Source organism: Talpa europaea (assembly GCF_964194135.1).
Source record: "Talpa europaea genome assembly, chromosome: 11".
Lineage (NCBI taxonomy): Eukaryota > Metazoa > Chordata > Mammalia > Eulipotyphla > Talpidae > Talpa > Talpa europaea.
The window spans coordinates 12,009,829-12,037,343 of record NC_140078.1 but is presented as its reverse complement, the minus strand read 5'-3'; the positions used below and the strand labels follow the sequence as shown (position 1 = coordinate 12,037,343).

Genomic DNA, 27,515 nt, shown 5'->3' with positions numbered 1-27,515 from the left:
CCACCAGTAATGAGGAGAAGAAAGGGCTAGGTCAAGACAAGCCTTAAAGATGGGATTTGGGATTTGCTGAGGTACATGTGGGCAATCCTTACAAAGCAGCCCAAAGCAACCAGAGCATCCTGAGAACAAAGCTACTGAGCTGCTCCTGGTCAGACCCTGTCACTCATCTTCTGAGTCCTGCATTTTCTAGCTGCTTCTCAGAAAAGGCACTGACCATATTGCCACTCTTTGAGTCTATGTCATGTTATCTACAAACAGTTAAGAGTGGAAGCCTAGTGCTCCAAAGAGGTTTCCTAGGGTAGATGCTGGGTTGCTTGTGCTAGAGGATCTTAGTCAATAATTATATATATTATATAATTATATATATTATAAACATACTTAGTCAATGTTGTATCTATATAATATGGTATCTACATTTATTGAAAACTTACAATCTGTTGAGAAATATTCCAATTTTTTAATGCATCCTTTTAAAGAGAACAAAAATCTGTAAGGTAGGCACTATTATAAACTATTTTATAGATGAGGAAACCAAGGTTCTGAGAAGTTAAACAACTTGGGGACTCCCTGGTGGCGCAAGGGGTTAAGCATCAACACTATGAAGCTATCCACAACTATTGCGCATGAGTTCAATCCTTGGTCAGGGAGCTACTCACATGGCACAGCAGACCTCTCCTGTCTTGTCCACTGCTCCCCTCAGCAGTGTATTTCAGTAGATCCACGTGCTCTGTTCCCCACTCTGTTTCTGGTGAATCCTCTCACACCCTGCACCTCTGGTCTGTACCCCAGTTCTTGTATGCATAAATAAATAAATAAATCTTAAAAAAAAAATAGAAGTTAAACAACTTGTCCCAGGCCTATTTGCCTGCCAAATCTGCCTTCTCAAACAAAGCTTTATTCTACCACTGGAGAGAGGGGCTGTATATATTTGAAGTAACAGATGTAGGGACAGATCTGGCATTTTTAGTAAAAACCAAAATCATGGCCACGGGCCCTGGGCCACAGAGAGAAGCCATGATGAAATGTCTGACACCCCTGCTGGAGGTTGGATGGACATAGTTCATGGGAAGCAGAAAACCAGATCACCTGGAGAGGCTGACCCAGTGGGAGCTGTGCCCACAGATGAGAGCTGTATTGCAATGCAGGAAGGAGGGGATCCAAGAACCCCACTGCTGCAACCTAGAAGCATAGTCTGCAGGGTTGGGAGTGAAGAGTGGCTATGAGGAGGCACTTAAAGGAGGTCAGGCAGGTTATATATAAAACTTCCAGTACAAGGAAGGACTCAGGAAATAAGAATGGGGGGACAAGTTGAGAAGAAGAGGCAGGTGCTCTTTCCTCTTGTTATTTATTTGAGGATATTCCCCCCAAATAAAATATCTTGTTAGTGAAGTTCCTCAAAATGCAGTGGGCAACTGAGAAGAAATACACAAGTTGGCTTGGGGCAATCAGGGAAAGCTTCCTGGAGGAAGTAGCAAGTGAGCAAAAAGGTGAAAGATTAACAGAGTATGTTCTATAAGCACAGAAGAAGAGGTCATTTCAGGCAGCAGAAACTGCGTGGGCTAGGACAGAGAAGCAGCAAAGGTAGTGTGTTCTAGAAAGTACAGGAGGTTCTCCTAGAGTCTCAGGTTAAGTGGTGTGTTGGAAGATAAACTTCAGGAAGTAGGTTCATAGGAAGTAGGTTGTAGGAGTGGAGGCAGGAGAAATGAAGCTACCTGGGTTGACTTCAGGTCCCTTATTCTGAGTTACTAAATGCAGCTCTTGAGATGAGGACCACAGGGAGAGAAGTTAGTACAGAAGAGGAGAGAGGGGCTTGCTTTTGGATATTTTGGATTTGAGATAACCTGTAGGGCATTCAGCTGGTATTCAGTGGTCCCGGATGCATTCAGTGTGTGTGTTAAGTTCTTTATATGTATTTTCTGAGGTTAATTCTTACAGAAACCAGAATTTTTGACTTCTAAACTCAACATAAACAACAGCATCTACACCTCCCTTTCGGGAGATCTCCATGTGTTTAAACCTTAGGTATAGAAGGTGATAAGAAATGAAAAGAGGGATGGGGGTGTAAAGCTCAGACTTGAGTGTGTCTCAGGCAGAGCTGTCCTCGTCTATGGAAACAGTGCCCCCTGGAGTTGTGCAAAGCACAACCTGTGTGGTGCTTCATCCACCACCTTAGAAAAGAGGTAGATACACAGCGGGAGACTAAAAATGCAGGAAAAATAAAACCTTCAAAAATCACAAGTGTGGTCCCAGAGTGGATCCAACATTCCCCCCTCCCAAGTTCACTTGGCCCCTTGCTCACCGTCCTCCTCGGTCTGCACCACCAGCTCCTCACTCTCCATCCGGCCCTCGGGGTTGGACAGCAGCAGCCGCAGGCGGATGGTCATGAAGGGGCGCAGGCCCCGCAGGGTGTAGTGGGAAGAGGTCTGGATCACCTCCTCGGCCTCGTACTGCTGCTGGTTGAACACGTACTGGTACTGCACCGTGAGGTTGTAGCTGTGGCAGCGCGTCACCGCGTAACCGAAGGGCTCCCACTGCAGGGTCAGCTGCCGGGCCCGGATGTCCACTATCTCCACGTTCTGCGGGCCGTGCACCGGGTCTGCAAGACACACGCAAGCTCTCTGAGGAGACAGGAAGGCAGGCAGGTGCCACCAAAACCCACAGGTGAGAGTCTTTACACGTATCTTCATCGCTCCACCACTGCCCTTGTGGCTTTTACCACATAGAGGATCATTTAATTATGCTTTATTTGTCACTAAACCAAACGCCTTTTTCTGGCTGGAATACACGCATCTAGAAGAAAACTAAACAAAAGGGAAAAATGGAATCACTTGCCACAAATAAACATTATCCACAGAAATAAATGCAAAATGGTTACACTCTTAAAGCAGCATTAGGGACCAGCAAAAGTCATCTTGGGGACCACCAACAGCACCCAGCAACTCTGGAGGGAGAGACTTATTTTTTATTTACTTTTTAAATTTTTTTTTTTTTTTAGGGAGAGACTTATTTAGAAAGGTCCTGGGGTTCCGACGTGCCTGCTATTCAATCAGGCTGCATCCTTTCCCTTCAGTCACCACCACCAAGGTGCATGGGCTGGAGACTAGGCCTCATGCTAGACATACCACACCCATCTGTCCAAATGGTCCCTGTGACCCATGGACCTGGCCTTGGATCTCCTGCCCCCCTTTAACTGACAACAGGACTGATTCCCCAGCCTCCTCTGAGGGCCCTCACTCCGTCCTCTTCCCTCCACTTTTCTCCAACAGGCGCTTCCAGGGACATCCGCAAGCAGATGTGAGCACGCCTTCTCAGGCCAGACCTGTCTCTCTCTCCCCCCGCCCCCATCTTGCTCCCAGACACCCACAGGTCACATGAGCTATGCCTTAGTATATTATGAATATTCTGTTTATACTGTATCCAGATTAAATAGATGCTTTTTACAAAACAGATTACAACAAACATTTTTAAACCCCCACCTGTGAAGCTCATTAAATAAGGTTCAGACACTTTTTACATAGAAATCTGCTGGGGGTTGACCTGCTTCTGGGGTCAGCATCTCTAGCTAGCGTAGGTTAGCACAGGCCAGCCACTAAGTCAGTGTATTATGCCCAATACGACCTGAAGGACTTTACCAAGTTATCATTTCTTTGGGCCTATTTCTTATTTCATTTTGTAAAATGGTGCTAATATTAGTAGCTAACTTCACCGGGAGGCAGGAGGGAGTTGAATGGGAGGTTGTTTGCAGAGCAGTTAGAGTTGCACCTGGAACTTTCTTTTACAGAAATAGGAAGTGTACTAGAAATAATAAGGCTCTGTATTTTGAAGAGTTTATAAGTAGCGGTACTGGGTAGCATCCTTATGTAAAATGACAGATTCTGTCATCTTTCCAGGTAAGGCTGCTTCCTTGTGGATGCGGCAATAAGCAGTGGAGGGGCTCTTGATGCCACTGAGCTGCCCGATCTGCCCTGATGTGCAAAATGTCCATGGATTGTTCCAGATCTCAACAAGGGACACACTTCAAAGCAGCCTCCATTGAGAGGCTCTCCCGACATGGAAGGGAGCCTGGCCAGCCAGCTCAGACCTGCTCACAGGCTGCTGGGGAGAGCCGGGGAGGGTGCTGTGCACACAGCCCAGGGAAAGGGAGCCAGCCTTGCCCACGGCTCTCTTGTGCCGTCTCCCTCCCCTGGGCAGTCAGTGACTTTTTCATTCTCCTATGGGTCACTGCGTCCTTACATATTCATCATTTTCTCTATGACAGCTCATTTTTAAAAACCATCTCTGCCCTCCAGAATGAAAGCTCTTTGAGGACACAGCTGCTTTCTGCTCATCCTCTGACCCATGACCAGCCCAGAGACCCACAAAGGAGGGCCTCAGTATTTTATCAGCTGAGTAGATGCCCTGTAAACCTCACCGGTGAGGAAGCACGGCTGGCCTTCCCCTAGAGGGAGGTGATGGCATGTTGGCATGAAACCACGCAGTGCGTGGCACAGCTGAAAGTGTTAAGTCATGCAGGTCCTGCACCTCGATGTTTTCTCTGCCTCATGACACCACCAGGGGTGGTGACCAGGAAATGGACAGCAGCACAAATCATATCAAGGTCATGAGGAATCTGGGGACGCTCAACTATAGTCAGGCAGAGATGGCTTGACCTTCTGGTACAACCAGTGCTCAGCTGACCACGGGCCTGTCTTCCCAGCCCTGGTCCCCAGCTGTAGAATTTTCCCAAGGCTCACCTGGGGAGGTGTGTCCATCAACACCTCCACTTCCTCCTCTTAAAGAAGGCATGGGCTGGGATGCCTTTTCAAAGGTTCTGGAACTTACAAACCTGCCTCTGAGCCAAGGACTCCCTCCTACAGTGGGGAGGGTTAGGGCCTTGGGAGAGGTCCTGAGCAGCACAAGCCTGACTGTCCTCAGGCCATAGGGAACAGTGGAGCTGAAGCCAGACTCTGGCTCACTTGCAGGGTGACCTTGGCCAAGGGCACTTCATCTCTAAGCCTCCATTTCCTTGTCTATAAAGTGGAAATTATTGCACTAATCTCAGAGGGCTGCTAATGAGTATAAAATGAACTGTAAAGAGAGACAGAAAATTGTCTCTGCCTAACAGTGGGTATTCCTCTTAGAGAGAATTGTCTTTCTTGGAGAAATGCCTCAAGACACTTGTTTGAAGGAGAAGCTGCATGCCCAGGGTCTTGGGACAAGCAGTGCTAAACTTTCAGAGGAAGATAAAAATGGATTCATTGGGAGCTGGGACTGATAGGAGACGATGTGGGAAACAGGCAGGGTGGAGCGAAGCCCAACAAAACTCTTTTCCCTATAACTCCTAGATCTTCAACAAGATCCTCAAAATACCACACACAAAAAAAGGATTTCCTGTGGGTTCGAGAAAAAGCTGAGATCTGCATGCCTTGGGTCAAAAAACATAAACAAAGAGAATGAATGCAAAGGAGACTCAGAAAATATGCCTGTGTGCATTGCTGAAACCATGACAGATAATTTTGTGGGTTCCCCAGGCTCAGATATTAAGAGGTTCAAGGAAATCTCAGTTTATGTCCAAAAGAAAAGATGACCTCTGGTGGTCTGGTAGGTCAGACACGTGTAGGTGAAAATGTTTTGTAAGTTGGAGGCTCTCATTCAAGAAAAGGAAACTGGCTATTTCCTAAATAGTGACTCCGGGCTAGGCACCTGCATGCTGGAAACTATACTCTGGCTGAGGAAGTTAAGGCCAGTGAGGGGAAGTGACTTACTGGGGGCTGAGTCCCCGGTTCTGGGCTCCCGCGGCACTTTGTACAGTTGTCCAGCCTGCTCAGCACTGGTCACGCCTTAGGAATTACTCATTTATCCATCACTCCTCCCAGGCTGCAAGGCACAGAGTCATGCTTGTTTCCTGGCTAGGGTCTGTCCAGGGCCCAGTTCCTGTTTGTCAAACTGAGAGGAACAGATGGTGACTTGTTCTCGGGAGCTGGACCCACCATACCCCCAACTCCACAGTCCCTGTTCCATCCCCCAGCATATTACCTCGTCTTAGGGTGCACATATCTACTTTTGCATTCAAGCCAGAGAACAACCTGAAATCTGGCACAGCACGAACTAGGCTTCAAAGTCTGTGATGGAAGTTTTCATGCTTTTAATCTGACCCCCAACCCTCAGCTGCCAAGCACAGCTTCTGCGCTGGTAATTGTCTACAGCAGAGAAAGGCTCAGGTTTACATTTGGGTTGGTGCAAACAAGTTGGAAATTGCTGAGAAAGCCTTGTGTGTGCAGTGGAGATTGGTTTGTTGAATTTACATCCTCTGTGTAAATAAGTCCAAGCCTAGAGCTGGTGGTGTCTGCCTCGAGATAAGGTCTCATCCATATGGCCTTCTTGAGTAACAGCCTACAGGCCGGTGAAATGGCAAATAGTGGAAAGAGAGCAGGCGCCTGTCCAGGAAGCCAAAAAGTCATCCTCTCATGGAAAATCAGAGTGGCTTGGGCTCCGGGAGCACTTCCTCCCTGGTCTGCAGACCTGAGTCCTGCACATCACAGTCTACTTTGATCTTCCGCAGACACTCCTTCCCCTAGGGTAGGGTCAGTGGGCCCATGAGCCCACCTGATCCCTCTTCCCCTTTCAGACCAGACTTCAGGTGCCCTACACTCCAAAATCTCCGGCCTTAGTGACCCTAAAACTCACTTTCAGGGCCTTCGTGAACCTCTATCAAGGTCAGACCATACTCTATATGAGTGTAGCCCTAGGCCCAAGGGGTGACCAAAGGCTGGCTGGTGTGGACAAAGCTTGGACATGAGGACTGAGGTCTCTCTGTGGGGAGGGAGGGAGTTGAGTGAAGGGAGAAGGAGGGGGGCCACCATTTTCTGTACTCTTGGCCCAGAGACACTGTGTGCCTCCATGTTAGGGGCGAGGGGTGTGTAACTCATGTCTTCAAAAGCTTCTGCATTCCCATAGCTGCCTCTGCAAGGTAGGCTGGCCCTCCCAGCTCCGATGGTTTCTCCCCTTTCCACTTTCAGATCTTAAATCCCATTTCTTCCCTATGTACCTGAATCCAACCTGCACCTTGCACCCTCCCACCTCCAACTCCCTTCCTCATTTTCCTTGAACCCCACATTCCTAAAGCAACGTATTATATCCTGAAGACTTTGACACCCCCAAACTTTTGTCCGAGTTCTCTCTGCTCAGGATGGAACTTGCATATCCCTAGTCAAGACACCTAAGGTCCAGCTCCTTGCGACTTTCCCCAGAAACCTTCCCTACTGGGGCAGAATGAAGGACTCCTTCTGCTGTTTTCTTGAACACGTTAGCACCCCCTCCCACAGCCTTTATTAAATTGCAGGCTCACTGTTTATATGGTGGTTCAGGTTCACCTCCCCACTAATGTGTGAGCTCCTCGATCTCTGCATTTTTATAACTACAACATACAGCTGTTTAATAATTAATGAGTAAACATAGAAAGCAGGAGATGACTAAACCAGAATCAAGGTCCTAATATACAGTGAGGGAAAAGCAGTAAGTAAAGTGGTAGATCAAGTTCTTTTCACACTCCAATTGTTCGAGTAATCATGTGGTTAAGTCGGAATTTGAGATGTTTTGTTCTATCTGGACACAGCCTCTGTCCCTGCTGTCAAAGGCACTAGCTGTAGACTTGCCTGATAGCCTTAATCAAGGCAGAACATCTTATTAAAAAAGAAGCAGCAAAGCAGATTTCCAATTCATGAATTTTCTATGTATTCATCTTTGCATGTGGAGTTGGCTGTAACATATGTACTGTTCAAAGTTGAACCTAAATTGAGATAATTTGGGGCATGGGGCTGAAAATGTGGAGGTGGATAGCTTGTATGTAAAATTAATTTTTTATCCATTTGGAGATGCAATTTGAGTTCCTTTCAAATTAAATTGCAATGGAGTCCTAGGCAGCTGGAAACATTATTGCCGACATAATTTGATGCTGCAAGAGCAGTAATACATTGACAGATAGTTCGATGTGACCATTAATTTGCAATTTCTGCATGGAAATGATACACGAAGGGAAAAAAAGGTAAAAGGAACAAAATTAAATTCCATCTCCTTTCAACATCATACGAATCCACTCTCTTGCTTACTTTTCACCACCTCCTCTAATTTATTGCAGTCGTTTGGTGGATAGGAATTTGTGGAATGTTACCATGGGCATCTCATGAAGTCAGGTCAGGACAAGATTTCAAACACTTCATTTGGGGGCTCTCATGCCTTCCAATCTAGGGTCACTGGCTCCTACCTGTCCTGACAACTAGACTCAGCTGAAATGTAAGTATACTGAGAAGGTGGTGCAGTTGCCATTCCTACTGAAATTCCATTGAGAAGGTATTCATCTGTGTGCTCATTGGCTCATTCACAGATGAAAAAGACTTTTGGCCATGGAGGAATTAGGAAATGGTAAAAAGAACATTGGCTATGTCATCACCTGGACCTAAAGCAAGGCACTCATCCCTGCTGTGTCTATGCCTCGTTTTCCTCATGTGGAAAACTTGGCTGACACTGCCTTTCAGAGCTGTGAGGTGAAGTAAGAGGACAGTGGATAGTACTTTACTCCTGGATGGCACCTGTCACAGCTGTATCCCCTCCAATACAGCCCCTACCTCCAGAAGGCAGGCAGGCAAGGGGAGGAATTGAGAGAGTATAGGGGTCCTGCAGGCTACTGTGGACCCCTGACCAGGTTCTCAATGTAGTTGGTTGCTGGTCTCACGTTTTAATAGATTATAGTTTCGAGTTAGCAAGTTTCCATTAATGCATGCTCAGATAGTGAGCACCTACTCATCCCTTTCTACAAACATATATTGGCTTTCTGAGACAGGACTGGCATTGGGGGTTTAGGTGAATAAGAACACTTTTTTTTTCATTTATGCAAGAACTGGGCTACACTATTTTTTCATTTATACAAGAACTGACCAAAGGTGTGGGGGGTGAAAGGACTCACCAGAGACAGAGTTGGGAGCAGAACAAGTAGACCGACTGAAATACACAGCTGAGGGGAGTGCAATCAAGCCCACAACGCTCAGTGAAATCCCTGCAATCTTTCCTTACAGGTGATCTGGTAACTGTTTTGCAAGAAAAGTTCATTTAAGGCAGTTACAACAATATTCCTAGGTAGATGCTGACAAGCTCTTTTTATGGATAAAGATCTCAAGCTTTGTGTGTCAGACAAATCTCTGTTACAACTATTCATCTCTACTGTTGAAATGCAAAGGCAGACACAGACAATACACACATCAATGGCTGTGTTTCAATAGGTCTGTTTACAAAAACAGGCAGTGGAGATCATGGGCAGTACTTTACCTACACCTACTCTAGGGGCAATAAAATTATCATTATAATCACGTCAGGCAAATAAAGGAATCCTTACTTAGTGGGTGACACTGGATCATTCAGGAATCAAGACTTGAAAACCATTCCTACAGTAAGAGGATAGAGGTCTTCCTGGTTTCTCCTTCATTATGTACAGCTGGAGAGTGCTTTAAAATATTTTGGTCAGCCCACATATTTGAATACCTTCTGTTATGCAACAAGTGCCAGATCTCAATCACAACAATAAATTTCTGGCATTTAATATGGTACTTAACAAAATAAAGTTTGTTGACCAAGACACAGTATTAAGAGTAACTGGACAGTGTATTGTTGCCCAGAAGAAGGAATTTTAAGTGGAATACCAGAGAGCCCTCCTTGCTTCATCAGTTCTTGATTGGAAGGCTGGCAGCAATGGATTACAGCTTAACCTATAACTTACCCACAACATTCCACTGTTAAGTATTTCAGAGTAAACCAACAACACCTCAAAGCAGAGTTTAGAGATCAAGAAGGCTATGCTGAAGCAGGGCAATGAATGGATAGGATGAAATCAGGTGAAGGTACAAATTGTGGGAGGGACAGGGTAAGAGAAGGTTAAATCCCAGACAAATGAGGCATCACATTTAAAGTCCAAGATACAAGGACAAATGGACATCAAGATGCTGGTTCTGGAAAGGACAGGCCACGAGAGGAGCAATCTCCCACCTTCCAACATAAACACACACACTTACATAGTGACGGGCTAGGCCAGTCTGGAAGTTTTGGTTCCTCCTACCATTCCTACGAATAGCAACTAAGGTGGTTATAACTGCATGACACGAGTATTCTTTGAAGAAATAAAGCACTGGACACATTCATTCTTTAAATAAATATTTTTGAGTTCCAACCATGTGCCAGGCAGTATGGTAGATATAGAAGTGAACCAAACAGACAAAAATCCTTTCTGCCCTAGTCAAGTGAGGATGGGGTTAAATTATATATGAGCTAAATCAGAAGATTATATAGAATGTCACATGGCAATGGTGCTATAGAGAAAAATCAAGCAGGGAGATCAGGGGTTTGGGAGAGTCTTGGGCCTAAAATTTGACTACTTTGATTTCAGGTCTCCCATCAGCTCCTTGATTTTTCTTTCTTCTTTTTTTTTAAAGATTTATTCATTTATGCATACAAGAGCTGGGGCACGGGCCAGAGATGTGGGGGGTGAGGGGACTCACCAGAGACAGAGTGGGGAACAGAACAGGCAGACTGACTGAAATACACTGCTGAGGGGAGCAGTGGGCAAGTCAGGCGAGGTCTGCTGCATCATGTGGGTAGCTCCCTGGACGGCCAGGGATCGAACTTGTGCTGCAGAGGCTTCAGATTGCCCCATAGTGTGGTGCTTAACCCCTTGCACCACCAGGGAGACCCTCCTTGATCTTTCTTTTTCTTTTCTCTCCATTTACACTAAAGTTCTTACTCTTTTCATAAACATGGTTTAGCCTGAAATAGTCACTGAACACCTATGGGGTGGCAAGCTAGCTGCCAGGGACATAAACAAAAATAGATATGATTCCTGCCTCTTTTGAGTTTAAAAATCTGGTGGGGGAAACAGACCGAAACAACCATAATAGCGATCAAACATGTGACCCGACAAAGTTGCACATTGTAATAAGTGTTTTTGAAGGGAATAGAGAAAGGCTAAGCTGGATAAAAATGGCAAGCAAGGCCTTTAGGGATGGCGGATAGGGAAGATGCTGCAAAGGATGACATTTTGATGGAAAGTTGTTGCTCTCTCCTCCTCTCTCTATTCTCACCTTTCTCCCAGCTTCCACTCATTCTTTGAGTCTCAGTTGATCTGAAATTTCATTTGATTAAAAGAAAAAAACCTTGTTGCAATTGTTTATTTCACCCAGAGTTGGCCTAGGGGGGCTGCTGCATGAGTGAATTTCACTGAAAGATAAGAAAGGCTCAGTGAGGGTAGTTTCACTAGCTCTATCGCACAGGCTCTATCTACCATGGGACAGCTTGGGGTGTAGATGGGGAAGCAAGAAGGAGATACAGCTTAAGTTCAAGAGGTAATCTGTGGGCTGGAATCAAGGATCTTGGGTCTGGAGCAAGTCATAGAGCTGTAACCCATGTGCTCTGGGCTGACTATTAAGCCACTGCCTCTGGATCCCAATACTCCTCTGTACCCCACTTTGTGATGCTGGGGTGGGGTTTCAACAAGCCACACCCCTGCTCCACCACCTGGCTCCACACACCCACACCTGGCTCCACACCTGTCACACCTGGCTCCATGACAGTCTGTCAGTAGGGGGCAGCTGTGGAGCCAGTCAGAGGAGGAAAAGCTGGTGTCCTGTTCCTGAGGGTGTGGCTCTCGGTGTCACTTCTTCACCCCGAGAAGTTCATTCTGCCATAGCAATTGGAGGGAGTCTGCAGATTCTCCAACACTGTAGACTCGACCTCACCGCGTCACCTCAGAGACACCAGCATCAACCAGCGGTGGCTTCCTCTTCCCACCTTTCAAAAGTTTGCAATTCCAGTCTGCTCTCCTTGTTCTATCCAGCAGAATCTGTTTCCCACAATACCTGCCTGTTCTCTTTTTCCCTTTCCTGTTTCCTGGCCAATTCTTTACATCTATTTAGCCAGAGTTTTCACACTTTCTGGGTTCACGGTGTCCTTGGTGTTTGGTAATTTTCTCTGAGTTCCTAATCAAAGAAATAACTAACATTTTCATTTATTAATCAGTCCAAACAACTTAATAAGTATTTATATCCTAGCAACTTAATAGTGGTTTGAGAAAACACTACACACAAATCCAAAGGAAAAAATATTTTAATTTCATTCTGAAATAATCTCAATTACTCACTAATGGGATGCAGCATGTGCTGAGCTCTGAGCAACTCAGGCTGTGGATTCAGATCAGACACCCACACGGGCAGCTCGGTGTGGACTTCTGTGCAACACTTTCTTTTCATCACAACGACTGCCAGGAGTCCAGATTTGCAAGATATGATGTCATTGCAAGGTGTATGGCCTGATGTCATGTTGAAACTGTGGAGCGCCCTGACTTAGTAGCTGGTACTGTGCCTGTCGGATGACTGTGTTTCTCCTGCTGATTTAAACTTAAAGGTCAAAATACTCTCATGTGGCGCCTTTGGAGTTCACTGTGATGTCCTGGGCTGCCTCGGCACAGCGTGAGAACTATGACAGCCAACAGTTCTTCACGGACAAGCCTCTGTGCAAGTGAGTGGCACAATATATCTCCTAACTAGACCCAGACTGACGCAGGATCCCACTGCCTGAATGTCACGGACACTCCACAGCCCCATCCTTCCTCTCCCCACCCCCTTCTGCTGGGCACCTCCTCTCCACAAACCTGACATGCTGGGTGCCCCACTTTTACTCCCAGTCCCAGCTGAGGCCCCTGCGTCTCCCTCTCTGTCCATCCAGATGCAGATACCTGGGCTGCTGTTGCTGGGTGGGGCCCAAGGTGGCCAGAGGCACCCCCTGCCAAGCACCCCTAGCCACACTGACTCCTCAGGGGCTCCAATGCCACAAAGCGTTAAATGGACACAGGCACAAGCGTGCAGCCTGGAAATAAAAGCTTCAGAATGTTTAAAAATTACTTTTGTGGCAGAGGAAATCAGGTTGGAAAGAGAGAAGCAATTTCTAAATTACATGGTTTCAGTTTCCAGAGAAAGGCAAAGAGTTTCGGGGTTAGGGGTGGGGGGAGAGGAAAAGGTGAGCCTGGAACATCTTCTGGGCTCCGATTCAATTCACACTTAATTCATGGCAAGTCTCCTGGTCTATTTAAAAAAAAAAAAAAAAAGGGAAGAAAAAAACTGGAGAAGGAATAAAACCTGAAACATCTCTAAAGTTCAAAAGCCACACTGTGCTGGGGCCGGGAAGGTAGGAAACATCCAGAACACTCCCTTCTCCTTGGCAAACACTGTCTGGCTGTGAGCAGTGTGGGCACTGGACTGGGAAAGGGTGTTCAGTGCAGCTAATCTGTTATCCCTGTGACGCTGGTGAGAAGCCACGTGTAAATCAAATCATCTCTAGAATATGTGAAACAAACAAAAAATAAATAAAGGTCATCTCTCCCGACCAGACTCTGCAGGTCCTTCTTGTGGAATTATCACCCCCTCCCTTCCAGCACTGGGGCTTTTAGTGTAGCGGCTGCTCGCAGCTGAGAACCCCCACCCCAGGACAGTCCTGATCTCCCAAGAAATCGCATTAATCTATAGACACCACTCAGGACTGCTGGACCTTGAAGAGCCCTGCTGTGTCAGCAGCCCCAGAAATGCCTACCAAGCTTTTTTATGATGTCTAAAGCTTTATTCTTTTGAAATGTACAAGAGTATCATTAAATTGAAGGGGACTTTTCAAACAAAAGCCAGTCAGTGACAGGAGGCTTACTCTGCACTGAGTCTCATTGGGGACTTACTTGGGCAATAAGAAAGGGCGTATGACAAAGTGATCTCTGTCACCTTGTGGCAAAACACCAAGAAGTAAAGCCCCATAGATGAGAAAGCACAATGGGAATAGCCTGGTGGTTAGAAGATCCATTTACCCTCTGATGATCTGCTCTGCCATTTGGGGAGCATCCTCTGACTCGCTGGGTAGATCTCTGTAAAGACGACCAGCTAAGACATCTACAGCGTGGTTCTGGACAGACCCCTCCAACAGGAGCTACCCCCTGGCCGTGATGTTGAGACACACAACACAGCACAGCTCCTACCGAGGCCACCCGGGATGTTCCTTCAAATCAGAACCGTGAGACGCCCCATGTTGGCAGCCCCCTAAAGCTGCCCCTGCAAACATGAGCTTTTCCTTCTGGCTCCCGTCACGAGGTCCCATCCCAATTTTCATCTCCCCTCCCTCTGTGAACAGTGCTGACAGGTGCCACACCTGTCATTCTTCTTCTCTCCTTTCCTTCAATACTTACGTGCCAACAGGGGACCTTGAAAAAATAATTTCACCCTTTCTAAGCAATGGTTTTATAAAAGGTAAAGTGGACCGATGATCGAAATCATTGAATCCTCCTGTGATCCTATGAACTTTGGAGTCTTGTGAGGTTGAAGTAAATGAAATGATATGTGCACCTGCATTAGTGGGATATTGCTGGGTAACAGATCACCCCCAAAGTCGCTGGTATACAAGCAGAGCTCATGCATCTGCTTGTCTGGCAGCAGCTGCTGCAGCCTGTGCACCATCCCTGTGTTTATTCCAGGGCCCAGGCTAAGGGGCAGCTCTTGCTCAGGGTGTTCTTTCTACCATGGATGCACCAAGGCCAGGTCAACCCATGCACAAGCTCCTAAGGCCTCACATACCATACATCAGTTCTACTAATACTGTATGGTCAAAGCAAATTGCTGGGGCAAGTCCCATATCAGTGGGGCTGCTCCACCCACGTGGAGAAGTGGGGGAGGGGCAGTGAGTACTTGCTGAATGATAACCTGAACTATCACAGATAAACCTGAGCTTATATTTTGGTTAATTAGCCAGTAGCGCTTCCTCAAGCAGGCTTGGTTTCCTGTAGGAAGAAAGCCTGATTTTTAGTCAGGTATCCAGGGATCCAGAAGCTTCTGGTAGTAAACAGACCTGGAGAAGGCACCCTGGCATTTGAAGTCCTTCTCACTCTCAATATGAACCTCTGTCCCACCAGCCAAACTGTCCTCACCTCCCAAATTCTGTCTCAGGTCATATACCCCTCCACAAACCCTCCTACCTTCTGTCCCCAATCACAACTCCTGTGATAGGAAAAACGCCCCACTCCCAACCCCATAAGATGTCCACATCCCAATATCCAGAACCTGAGAATATGTTATCTTATATGGCAAATTAAACAAAGATGTGACTAAGTTAAGGGTCTTTAAATTAAAGATTTTACTGAATTGTGTGGCTGGATTCACAAGTGTTCTTATAAGAGAAAAGCAAACCAAAAGGAGAGAGAATGCTATGCTACTGGCTTTGAAGAGAGAGGAAGTGTCCATAAGCTAAGGGATGCAGGGAGCTTCCAGAAACCAGAAACAGCAGGGAAATAGCTTCTCCCCAGCAGCTTACAAAAGAACACTGCCCTGCAGACCAGCTGTAGACTTTTGACCCCAGAACTCATTTCCCTCTCTTGCTCCCAGTAAAACAGGCAATTTTAAGAATTACTTGTCCAGGGTCTCCCAGGTGGTGCAAGGAGTTAGGAGCAACTCTATGAAGCTGTCCATAGCCTCTGCAGCATGAGTTTGATACCCGGCCAGGGAGCTACCCACAGGGCACAGCAGACCTCTCCTGACTTGCCCGCTGCTACCCTCAGTAGTGCATTTCAGCCAATCCGCCTGTTCTGCTCCCCACTCTGTCTCTGGTGAATCCTCTCACCCCCAACACCTCTGGCCTGTACCCCAGTTCTTGTATGCATAAATCAAGCAATCTTAAACACACACAGCACGCACGCACGCACCCATGCACAAAGAATTCCTTGTCCAATCCTCAGTTACAAAGTAGTTCTGCAGTATCCTCTGCTGACTTGATAGATTTATATTTTACATTGACACTGTAAGCCTTCTGGAGTTCTTTACTTTGGTAGGAAGTGAAAAGTTTGTTCTAAAAACATTTATCAATGAGTGTGCCCAGTTGATTTCTAGAGTCATCTTTTTCACAACTGAGTTTCTAATAAGCAGGGCCAATTTCTGAGCTCTCAATCCTTTTCTGTTGGCCCATTTGCCTGCTGTACACAAATGCTACTGCCTCTATAATTGTGGCATTATAATATACATGCCTTATATGGTAGGCAAGTTGTCCTTGTAAAAGTCCCTCTTCAATATTCACTGGTAACGATGGATTTTTATTCCTCTATATACTTTCAGAGAAAGGTTATCAAGCTCCTTAAAAATCTGATTTTTATTGACATTACATTAAATTTACAGATAAATTTGGGGTGAATTTTTATTTGTGTAATAATATCACCCATCCATGAGCATGGATTGCTTCTCCATTTATTTATCTCTCCTTTCAAATCTTTCAATAGTTTCAAAGTTTTCTCCACTGAGATTTTTGCATATTCTTGGGCTAGTTAAATTCTAAATATTTGAAGATGTGTATTACAATTGTTTTAAATTAGATTTTCTAGTTTATTATTGATGGTGTACAGGCTTACTATTGATTTTTGTCTTTACATCTGGCAACTTTATTGGACTTATTATTTCTCACAATTCTATTTTATTTTCTAAGAGGATTATCATATCATCTACCATGAGTTTTATTTCTTTCTTTCCTATTCTTACAAGCTTTATTTCTTTTTCTTTCCCTTCTTTCCCTTAAGTGTGGGCCAGACCTCTAGTGCTGTTACATAGAATCTGTAACTTGGCATTATTGTCTTCCAGATCTAAAAAGGAACATATCTAAATTTTGTACATTAAGTATACCATTTTTTGTAGGATTTGGCTTCCAAACTCTGGCCTATTATAAAAGTTTTCCTTTTTGATTAAAGAATTTTAAAAAATCCGAAATTGGTGACAAACTTTATCAAATAAATTGACATAATCATATGATCTTATCTTTTATTCTTTAGTATATGAATATAGTAAATTGCACTAATATTGAAACAAACTTGTTCCTGGAATAAATGTCACAAGAACATGATTATTATTTTATTGGATTCATGATCTAATATTTAAGATGCTTTTTCCTATATATTCACATATGAAATGGATCTACACTTTTCTTTTTCTTGTTTTCTTATCTGATCTTGGTATCAAGATTCCAGTCATTTCACAAAAGGAGCCAAAAGTTATTTTTTCACATTTTCTAGATCTTATCTACATCAGCAAGTAGTCATTAAAAGCTCAGTAGAACTTACATTTCAAAATAATTAATACAAAGTGAAAATCAAAATCAACAAGCAACTATAAACCAGAGACACACTACGGGGGGTGGGGTGAAGAGGAAGGATTAGAGTCAAAATAAGAGGGGGTACAATTATGGGGAATATAACCAAAATGAAAATGCATACATTGTGAAAAATGAAAAATGATGTAAGAATTATATAAAATATTTAAAAAAATAAAAATAATTGATTGAAATTTAACATGTACATTTAAGGTGTATGATATGTTAACTTGCTCCACTGACATATTGTCATGTGATTATCACTGAACTATTCAACCTTGGAGACTTGGTGTTTTTGAGGAATAAGAAGTCAACTGCCATTTTAATTTCCGTAACCTTACTGGTTCATTTCAATATTCTTTCTCCTAATGCTAATATTATCATTTCATGGTTTTAATAATTGTGTTTAATTTATAGGGCACTGTTCATTATAGTCTTACTTTTAATATTTGTGTTTATTGCATCTTCACTTTTTATTATTTTCTTTTTAGTAAAACTAACATCTCAAATAACTTTAATACAATCTCTTATGCAGAAAATTGACATTGGCATCACCCAGAGTTTGTTAACTCCTTACACACCTATGCATTTGAGTGTGTATGTTTAATTTTACCCAATTTTATTATGTGCATAGCTTCATGTAAAGACCACTACAATCAAGATATTGGACTCCCATCAAAGGCTCCTTCACCTACTCCTCTTCTCTTGATCATCTGAAAGCCCTGCAACCACTCTGTTCTCTACAATTTTATGACTTTAAGAATGTTATGCTCATGAAATCTTTGAGGGTATTTTTCTTTCACTCTACACAATTTCCTTGAGGTTCATCCAGTTTGCTCTTTTTTATTGCTGAGTCATCTTTTAGGGTATGGGTAATGTACAATTTGTTTAACTAGTCACCCACTGAAAGACATCTGGGGAGTTTCCAGTTTGGGGTTATCATGAACATATCTGCTATAAACATTCATGTACAAGTCTCCGTGAACATAAATTTTCATTTCTCAGGGATAAAAGCCTAAGAGAGCAATTTACTGGATCATATGGTAATTTCATTTTTCATTTTAAAATAAACTGACACATGATTTTCCAGAGTGATTGGACCATTTTACATTCCACAAGTAGTGTAGGAAAGATCCAATTTTCTTTACATTCCCACCATAGTTAGTGCTATCACTATCCCTGTATTAGCTATTCAGGCGGGTGTACACTGATGTCTGGTAGTTTTAATGTGAATTTCCCTAGTGGCTAATGATATTGAACATCTTTTCATGAGATTTTTGCCACCATTTGTTTTTAACTTTTGTTTCCTAGTACATGCATGCATAGCATCAGATTTCCCTTGAAGTATTGTTTCAGCTCTAGTGTTCTACGCTATAGAATGCTTCATTTTCATTATTGTTCACTTCCTGATTTCTTTTATGATTTCCCTTTACACCCAAGAGTTAATTAGTAATATTTTATTTAGTTTTCATGAGCTGTTTTAAAAGCTGTCCTTTTGCTATTAATGCTTAATTTTATTGTATAACAGTTGGGGAACATGGTCGGCGTGATATGGGTTCTTTAGACTGTAATTGGGATTTTTTTATTGGCCTACCACCTACTCTATTTGTGAATATTTTGTGTGTGCTCAATAAATATGTTTTATTTGTTTGGAATGTAGAGTTGTATAAGTTAAAATTAATATTAATTTTTTCAATATTTTAATAAGCTTGAGCCCATAAGTTATATTTTTTCACATCTTCAACATCTCTGCTTACTTTTTGTCTACTAGGTATTATTCCATTTAAATAGACTGATCTCCTAGTTTGGTCATTAACTTGCTTCCACCTTGAGTGATCACATATTTGAGGAACTTTTTTTTTTTTATGTGAAATTTAAATTCTGTATGCCAGGCACTTGGCGAAGCACTTTGCTTATATTACTTTTATTTACAATGTTAAGCCTCAGTGTCCTCATTTTACAGATGAGAGAGCCAAAGGACAAGAAGCAAAGTGACCATGTTATATAACCAGCAAATGGTCAAGGTGGCATCTGAATGCCGATGTGCCTACCATGCTCTCAGCCACTCTATTCTAGGGCTTCATTTGCAAAAGGAAGGTGTTTGGAAGACCTCAAGGATTTTTTTTTTTTCAGACACAGAGATTATCATTATCATTGTCAGGACTGTCCTTGATTGAGCTCCTTCTTTCTAGGTTCTAAGTTCTGTGCTGAGCACAGGTGCATGATCTTCCTCACGTTACCGATGAGGAAGTATGTGCTCAGTGAGGATTGTGTTGGGTGTGAACTCATTGGTGATGATGCTGGGAGCTGTGTCCCTAATCTTGGCCTTTTGTGATGAGCTGGAGGCTTCCTGGTCAACATTTCATGTAGCCCCACAGAAGCCTTGAGAGGGGGGAAGCCATGTACTTCTGAACACATCTATGAAGTCCTTTGAAGGACCCTGGGGATTCCTGAAAAAGGTCTGCTTCTCTCTCTCTTTAATGAAGTTGCATTGCTTTATAACCTTGTTAATATTTTGCAAGTATAGGATTTCTCCCCTTAGATGTGATTACCATAGCTCTCTCTCCACCAAAGCATCCACAGTTCTCCACCATCATTCACTGTGATCCTTCCCCTCCCTCCTGGATGTCCCAGATCTGTGGTTAGCTTTCAAGAGTTGGTTTTAAAGTTTGTTTTTGACTGGCCCTTTGTTTGGTAGTCCACGTATAAGTGACAGCATCCAGTATTTATCTTTCACCTTCAGGCTTATTTTGCTTGGTATGATCCCTTCAAGCTCTGTCCATGTTATCACAAAAGGCATGATTTCATCTTTTTTTAATGGCTGTGCAGTACCCATTGTGTATGTGAACCATCTTTTTGATCCACTCATCTGTATTTGGGTACTTAGATTCCTTCCATAGCTTGGCCATTGTAAATAGGAATCATCCTTCCAGTTACTTGGAATCTGAGTAACAACATCCACTTTTGATTCTCCAGAAATGCTGACCACACTCCTAAATGTGGCCCTTAGCCCTTGCCTGAGGCATTTTCATATTATTGGCTTATTTCTTCCTCTTCACCTTCTCTTTCAACTCCCCATTTTCTGGGTGGGCATACAGCTCTATGTCGATCCGCTCCTTTTTTCTTCCAGAAAACCTCTGCCCTAAAATGGATTGCCATGCAGGATACAACTTAAAGTACCTTTTAAATGAGTAGATGTAGGCTTTCCTCACTCATCTCAACCCTTTTATCTACCTGTTTTTCTCTTTCCCTGTGGTTCCTTGGAGTATTGAAAGAGAAGGAATGAGTTATTACCATGTTAAGCTGTGCTAAATGGCTTTATATTATGGTTAGAGACCTCTGGAGAAATAACAAAAAGATCACACATCTTTTGTTCTTGGAAAAGTAATGTTGCAAAAAGACACCTCTAGTCCTCTATTTTAATTTGTTTTTATTGATCTCTTTCAAAATTAGGGAAACAAGCTCTCTCACTGCAAATATTATGACAATGCGTGGGGAGGTCCTTGTTATAAAGAGTAATGGAGATGGGTTGTGAAAGAATTTTCATAAACTGGGGGTGGACGAGGATGGTGAATGAAAAAGTACCTATGAACAGAAACAGACGGAGGAAGGAAACCACAAGATAGCAATGGTTAAGTCTGAGCACCAGGATTCAGAGCGAGGTGGCATAAAAGATGCTTTTCATGACCTCAATCAAAAATATACCCCTCACTAACTACCACATGGCTATCACATCCATCTTTTTAATTTTCCTGGCACTTGTCACTTGCAGAAAATACCTCATGCATTTATTTATGGAATTGTTTATTTGCTGAATTCCCCCATCCTAGCCTGAAAATGTATTGCACAAAAGCAGAAAATTCATATATTTTGTTTGCTGCTATTTCATAAGTGCCTACAATAGTACTTGGCACATAATAGGCAGTCAAATACTTGGATGGTTCGATGGATGGATAAATATGTGGAATGAATGTTTTTCTCTTTCCCCAATCCTTTATGATCCTATAATGAGCAAAAATTCTCTCTCTCGAAAAAAAGGAAACAGAAAATTTAGGTTTAACTTAACATCATTTCTTCCTAGAAATCTTTCCTGTTTCTTCAGGCACAAGTGGGTCTTCTTTCTCTTTTGATCTCCTGCATATCTTTAGTTCACATTTGACACTGGGCTTTGTCTACTAATAATCTTAATTCTGAGCGCATTTCTCATCTCCCTTCTTTGACTCTGAGGTCCCTGGTTGTCAGATTAGTAAACTGCCAATAGGAAAGAACTTAGAGATCATCAAGTCTAGCTTTCGGTCTTATAAATGAGGACACAGAGATATGATCTAGCCAAACTCAATAGCGAAAGATAACCCAGGAAAACACTATATTCCCCCTACCATGTCTCCTGTGCTCAAATTGTCCGATGTTAACCGGCAAGTTTGTGACAGGCTCAGCGCTTAACTGGGAGCTCAGCCCTCTCACCTCTGTTCCCTATGTCATAGGGCAATGCCTTCTGCATCTGCACACTCAAATTCCCCACCTCAGCACATCTGCTCAGCTTCTGTAGGGAGCAGGGGGCAGGCAAGTGGTGCAACTTCACTTGCACCTTCTCTGCTTACTTAGCCCATCTTTACATGCGTCATCTTACCCTCATGTCCAAAGAAGTAATAAGGAGAGGGAAGATAAAATGACTCTCTGAAAAATGTCAAAAGGCACTCAAGCTATTAGAAAGTGTTTTTCTGATAAGTAGGTACACAGTCTCTTTCAGCTTTGCCAACAAGGTGCACAGTCTCTTTCAGCTTTCAGCAACTTTTGTCTCAGTTGCTTCCTTAAGGACAGGGAAGCTTAACTCTAAAATTAATTTAGTATGAGGCACTTAAGACATACAGAAAAGCACAAGTTAAAATATAACAAACAGGGGCCTCCCCGGTGACGCAGCAGTTGAGCACTGGATTGTGAAGCTGCCCGCAGCCTCTGTAGTGCCAGCTCAATCCCCGGCCACCAGGTGAGGGTCCCACATGGTGTGCAGACCTCTCCTGTTGCCCGCTGTTCCCCTCAACAGTGTATTTTGTCAGTCTGCCTGTTCTGCTCCCGCTCTGGCTCTGGTGACTTCTCTCACCCTCCCGTGCTTCTAACTGTACCCAGTGCTTGTATAAATAAATACATCTTTAAAAAAATAAAATAAAAGATAACAAACACCCCAAAACCTAAGGCCTTAGTCTCTGGATTTAGGTTTTATCTTTCCTATTCCTTTAAAAGGAAGTGGGGTAGGTGTCTATCCTTCCTTTCCACACATAAGTCTCTATAAATTATCAAGTATTGATTTTCAGGTTTAAAAACTTTGTTATTGCTATTATGTTTGCATCCTTTCCTAGCTTCCGTCATTTTACTTATGGTCACTCTTGAAGATACTTGGAACTTGAGTTCATTTTCACTGCTGCATAGTTTTCCACTGGATGACTTAACCACAGTTGTTGATTACTCTACTGATACTTACATCTATTGATTTGTAAGTGTTTATCCTTTGAGTCTTTCCATCCATTAACATGGTAGGTCTCTACATTTACCTGGGTCTTTTAAAATGTCTTCAATATAAATATAATTTTCTATGTCTTGCAAATATTTTGGTTGTTTTCCTGAATCTTCTCTGTTGAAACTGTATGTGGTATTTTAGTTTTTTTTTTTAAGTATAAAATGCATGCACAAAGTACACTGACTTTTTCACAAACTGCACACTGATAGCATGAGACTTAGATCATGAAATGAGACACTGCCATGGTTCAGAGTGTCTCTTTGTGCCCCTTCTACCTACTACCCCTCCACAACCATTAGTCTGACTTAGAAGAAATGACATTTGAATTAAGTTTTCTAATTGCTGCAAAAAATGTAACAGGCTTTTATACTGATCTGATACCTAACAACTTTTATTGACTATTTTACTATTTATAATTTGCCATAACTATTGACATAAATTAGTTTATATTGTTCTAATTTTTTTCTCTTTAGACAATCATGTTTTACATGTAAGAGAGGTATATGATTTTGCTTCTTTTCCAGCAATGGTACTTTAAAATTTCTCTTTCCATATTGATTGCCTCTCATACCATGTTAAATAGAAATAGTGTTGGCACATTCCTTCCTCATTTTTCTTGGTTATAAAGATTCTGTTTTGTGTTGATTTTTAATGGTGCATACCTGAAACGTCCATATAATGTTCAAACGTAATGTCACTTCCAAAAAATTTTAAGTAAAGGCAATGTTTTGAAATTTCATCATTTATTATATTATGATGCTTATTGTCTGATCTTTGAAGATGTCCCTTATTAAGAAACTATTTTCCACTACTAAATTTATGAGATTTTTTAGTTCCTTATCAATGGGTTTTTAATTCTTACAAATGCTTTTATGCATCAATTCAGCTATGAGTCTTCTGTTTGGACTGATTAATGTGGTGATTGCATTAACATATTTTCTAATATAAGCCAGGCCTTGCATTTTCCCAATGAACCCAACCTTGCTTTCATCTATTAACTCTTTTTACCTTTAAAATTGAAACTTTTAATTAAAATATACACATAGAAAAGTACTTAGATAAAACATAAGCAGCACAGAAACTTTCCACCAAAAAAATTCAGCCCCAACAAACAAACAAAACATGACAAACAAAACATGACCAGCCTCTCAGAAGCCCTATTATGGTACTTGTCTGTCACACACCCTCCAAGGCTATCCAGTGTCCTGACTGGTGATATCACAGATTATTTCTGCTTTTGAACTTTTATAGGAATAAAATCATAAATATGTTTCTTGTCTATGTTGTTCAACTTCACATTTGTGAGAATTCTCATTGTTAGACCATATTATATACTACAACTATCCCACAATTTATTCATTTATTCTATTATTGAGGATGGTTGTGTTTTTTCAAGTTTTTAGCTATTGAAAATAGTGCTGCAATGGACATTTCATTGCATCTTTTGATAAACAGACATTATCCATTTCTGTTGGGAATATATCTAGAAGTGGAATTTCTGGGCACAGAATGGAATGCATTTAGCTTCTATATATGTCTAGGATCTGCAAAGTGCTACCATGGGCCAAATTCAGCTTGTCACCTATTCTTGTAAATAAAGTTGTTTTTTTTTTTTTTAACTACAGTTAAACCCATTTGCTTATATATTGGGTATAGATATTTTCACACCACTGTGACAGTGCTGCACAGTTGTGGCAGAGACAGTGTGATCTGCAGTGTCTACAATGTTTACATCTAGTTCTTCACAGAGAAAATTTGCTGTTTCCTGCTGCATTCTGTCAGATTTTTTGAAATGGTTCTACTAATTTATACAAACATTTTTTAGCATACATTGCTGAATTGTATTGCCACTTAGAGGTGATATTAGGGTACAATTTCTCTTTGATATTTTAAGTCCTATAGAGTTTGGGATCCAGAAATTCTAGCCTTTCAAAATGAATTAGGAAATATTCCTATATTTTCCATTCTCTGGGAGAATTTGACAAAACTTTTTTTTTTTTCTTGCATGTTTGGTGAATGTGCTTGAAAAATAATTTGGGTTTGGCATTTTTCTTTTTTTGGAAAGATGTTCAACTATTATTTGATTTTTTTAAGTTATATTCAGGTTTTCTATTTCTTCTTTGGATCTTTTATTTTTCAGGAAGTGATATGCTTTCACTTAGTTTTACTTATCGACAAAATTTACATGTACCATTCATCTAGCGACAAACTATTACATGTACTATTCATCCATCATAAGTATTTTAATAGGGATTATTTAGTATATGAAAGAACATTTAAAATGTCTATATAGAGAAAAATGTCATCTTCAGGGACACTCCTCATGTACTCTACACCAACCTCACTGTGGTTCCTAGAACAGACCAAGAACTACACTACCTCAGGGCAATACACTTGCCAATTCCACCATTTCAAATTCTTTTATCTAATCCATGAACTTGACTTTCTTCCTGACTTCATTTAGGTCACCTTATGCTTATTCTATGATATGTCCCTCTTTTTTGACTGGCTTTAAATTTATTAAGTTTTTAATTTAATTTTATTATAAATCTAGGATTTTGTATCTTCAAATATGTTGCTAGATCTTTTAGGTCACAAGGGGTAAATTATGTAGACATATACATGAAAGTTACATATCTGGATAGCATCCATTCCACGTCCCCACCTACCTGCATGACAACCTAAACAACTTATTTACTTCATCACATTCTGTCTTTATCCTCATTTTTTTCTTTCTAGTGCTTATGAATAGCTAACATATTAATTTTTCTCATTAATTTTTCCACCCAGAGAAGATGTACTTCATAAAGAACAGAAATTTTTATGTATTCACTGTTACTTCCTAAGCACTTAGAAGGAAACCTGAAATAAACAAATGCTATGCTTAGCAAACCTTTACTCAAAGAATAAATGTTAAAAATTTCTCACTAACAGATCTGAAATTTTCTCTTTGTAATTTCTCTGAATTTGACTTTATATATTTTAAGACTGTGTTATTATGTGCGTACAAGTAACAGTCACTGGAACTCCCAATGTAAGCAAAATTTTCATGATTTAGAGGTAAATCAAATCATTTTTTAGTAAAAGAAATTCTATCTTTTTAATTGCAATCTATTTTATCTGTTATTAGTATGGCTCTAACAGCTGTTTTCTGTTATTGTTTTCCTGATATATTTCTCCCACATTTAACTTCCAACCTCTCTACATCCTTACATTTTAAAGGTGCATCTCTTTTAAAACTGTATAATTTTGATTTTGTTTCCTTATCAAATATAATAACTTCACATTTAAATTGATGACATGTTCCTTTTTTTGAGAATTTGTTGAGAATACTGTTAAACTAAGAATGATTTCTACAATCTTATGTTGTCTTGCTTATTCTATGCATATGTCCCTCATTTTTGACTGGCTTAAATTTATTAAGTTTTTAATTCAATTTTATTATGAATCTAGGATTTTGTATCTTCATATATGTTGCTAGACCTTTTAGGTCATGAGGGGTAAATTATGTAGACATATACATGAAAGTTACATATCTGGATAGCATCCATTCCACGTCCCCTATCTTCTGGAAGTTGGGCAGAGAAGACTCACAATATCTTATCACACTGAATTAAAAAACCAACTACCACACCAAGAAGCCATTTTCAAGGATCTGTTAAAGGGGAAGTTTGTTTTCCCCATTTCATCCCCAACCAACTAACACAGTGACTGAACACACTGTACTGTGTATTAAGTTATTTTGAAGTTTCAAAAATAAGCTTGGTGGGGTTCATGACTTTATTATTTTAAATGGCTATGTGACAAATTAGACTAATTATTTATAGAGATGACAGATTTTTAGGGTCCTAGGTGGAGAGTAAGTTTGATATGAGCAACAGGAACTATTGCTTTCATTGTGTAAATTAACATTTCTCTGCATATCAGCTATCAACAAGATGAGCCCACCCTTCTGCTTAGTAGCCGAGGGACACAGATGGCTCACAATCTTCTGTGACATTAGAAAGAGAAAAGAAATACATGTTATATTTACTCCTTTGCTTTCCATTGTAATTTTATTAAAGGATATTTTATTTTATTCATTGTCCATTTTAACGCATTCAGTTCAGTGAAAGGTTGAATCAAAACAAGTAGTTGAAAAGTTTTGTTGTATCCTACCCCATGGATTCTACAACTGGTAACCCCAATGTCACTTCCAGGCAGAGAAATATAAAGTCAATGACTTAGGGGTGGGTTAGTACATTCTGATCTATGTTCAATGATCCATTGGAGGGTGTGGGAAGAATGTATTTGTTTCTCTTTATATCTTTATCATTTTAACATTTCCTCTTGAATGTATGTTTTATGTAGACAAAATGCATACATATAGTGCACAAAGTACACTACTCTAGTAATGTATATATACAGTTGTCAGTAAGTATATGGTATATGTACAGATGTATATATGGGGACAGTATGTTCAGAAATGTTTTATTGATGTAATTTGCAATTAAAAAATTGAGTCTACTAGTTTATGGGAGAGTTCTAGAAGTCTGACCACCTGAGGCACCATTCTGTGAGGATAATCCAATGGGCGTCCTGTCATACAATCCCAGTTCAGCTTTCTTTGTTGGCCTAAGTAAGTTCTCATGTGACACTGCTGGCCTTCAGTTGAATCACATTCAGAATCCTTTCCACCTAATTTCTCTTTCCTCTTATTTTTTCTGTCTAAAACCCAGATTACTGCCACTTATTTCTGGAATATTTTACCATTCAAGATAATTAACATGTTGCATAGTATGCTGTATAGTCTCTGGATAAATTTATGACTCAGGGAAAAAAATGAGAA

The 27,515-nt window shown here is 41.4% G+C and overlaps 1 protein-coding gene across 11 annotated transcripts in view; it reads right to left on the bottom strand.

The window, feature by feature from the left end:
- The window catches only part of PTPRT (protein tyrosine phosphatase receptor type T), a gene marked incomplete at both ends in the record, with an annotated part of 916,214 nt that overhangs the window by 315,083 nt on the left and 573,616 nt on the right, over window positions 1-27,515 (bottom strand). For all 11 annotated transcript variants that reach the window (XM_084248172.1, XM_084248169.1, XM_084248173.1 and 8 more), the window contains one exon: window positions 2,300-2,596. In XM_084248172.1, the coding sequence (XP_084104298.1) occupies window positions 2,300-2,596 (297 nt within the window). The remainder of the gene's footprint in view (window positions 1-2,299; window positions 2,597-27,515) is intronic.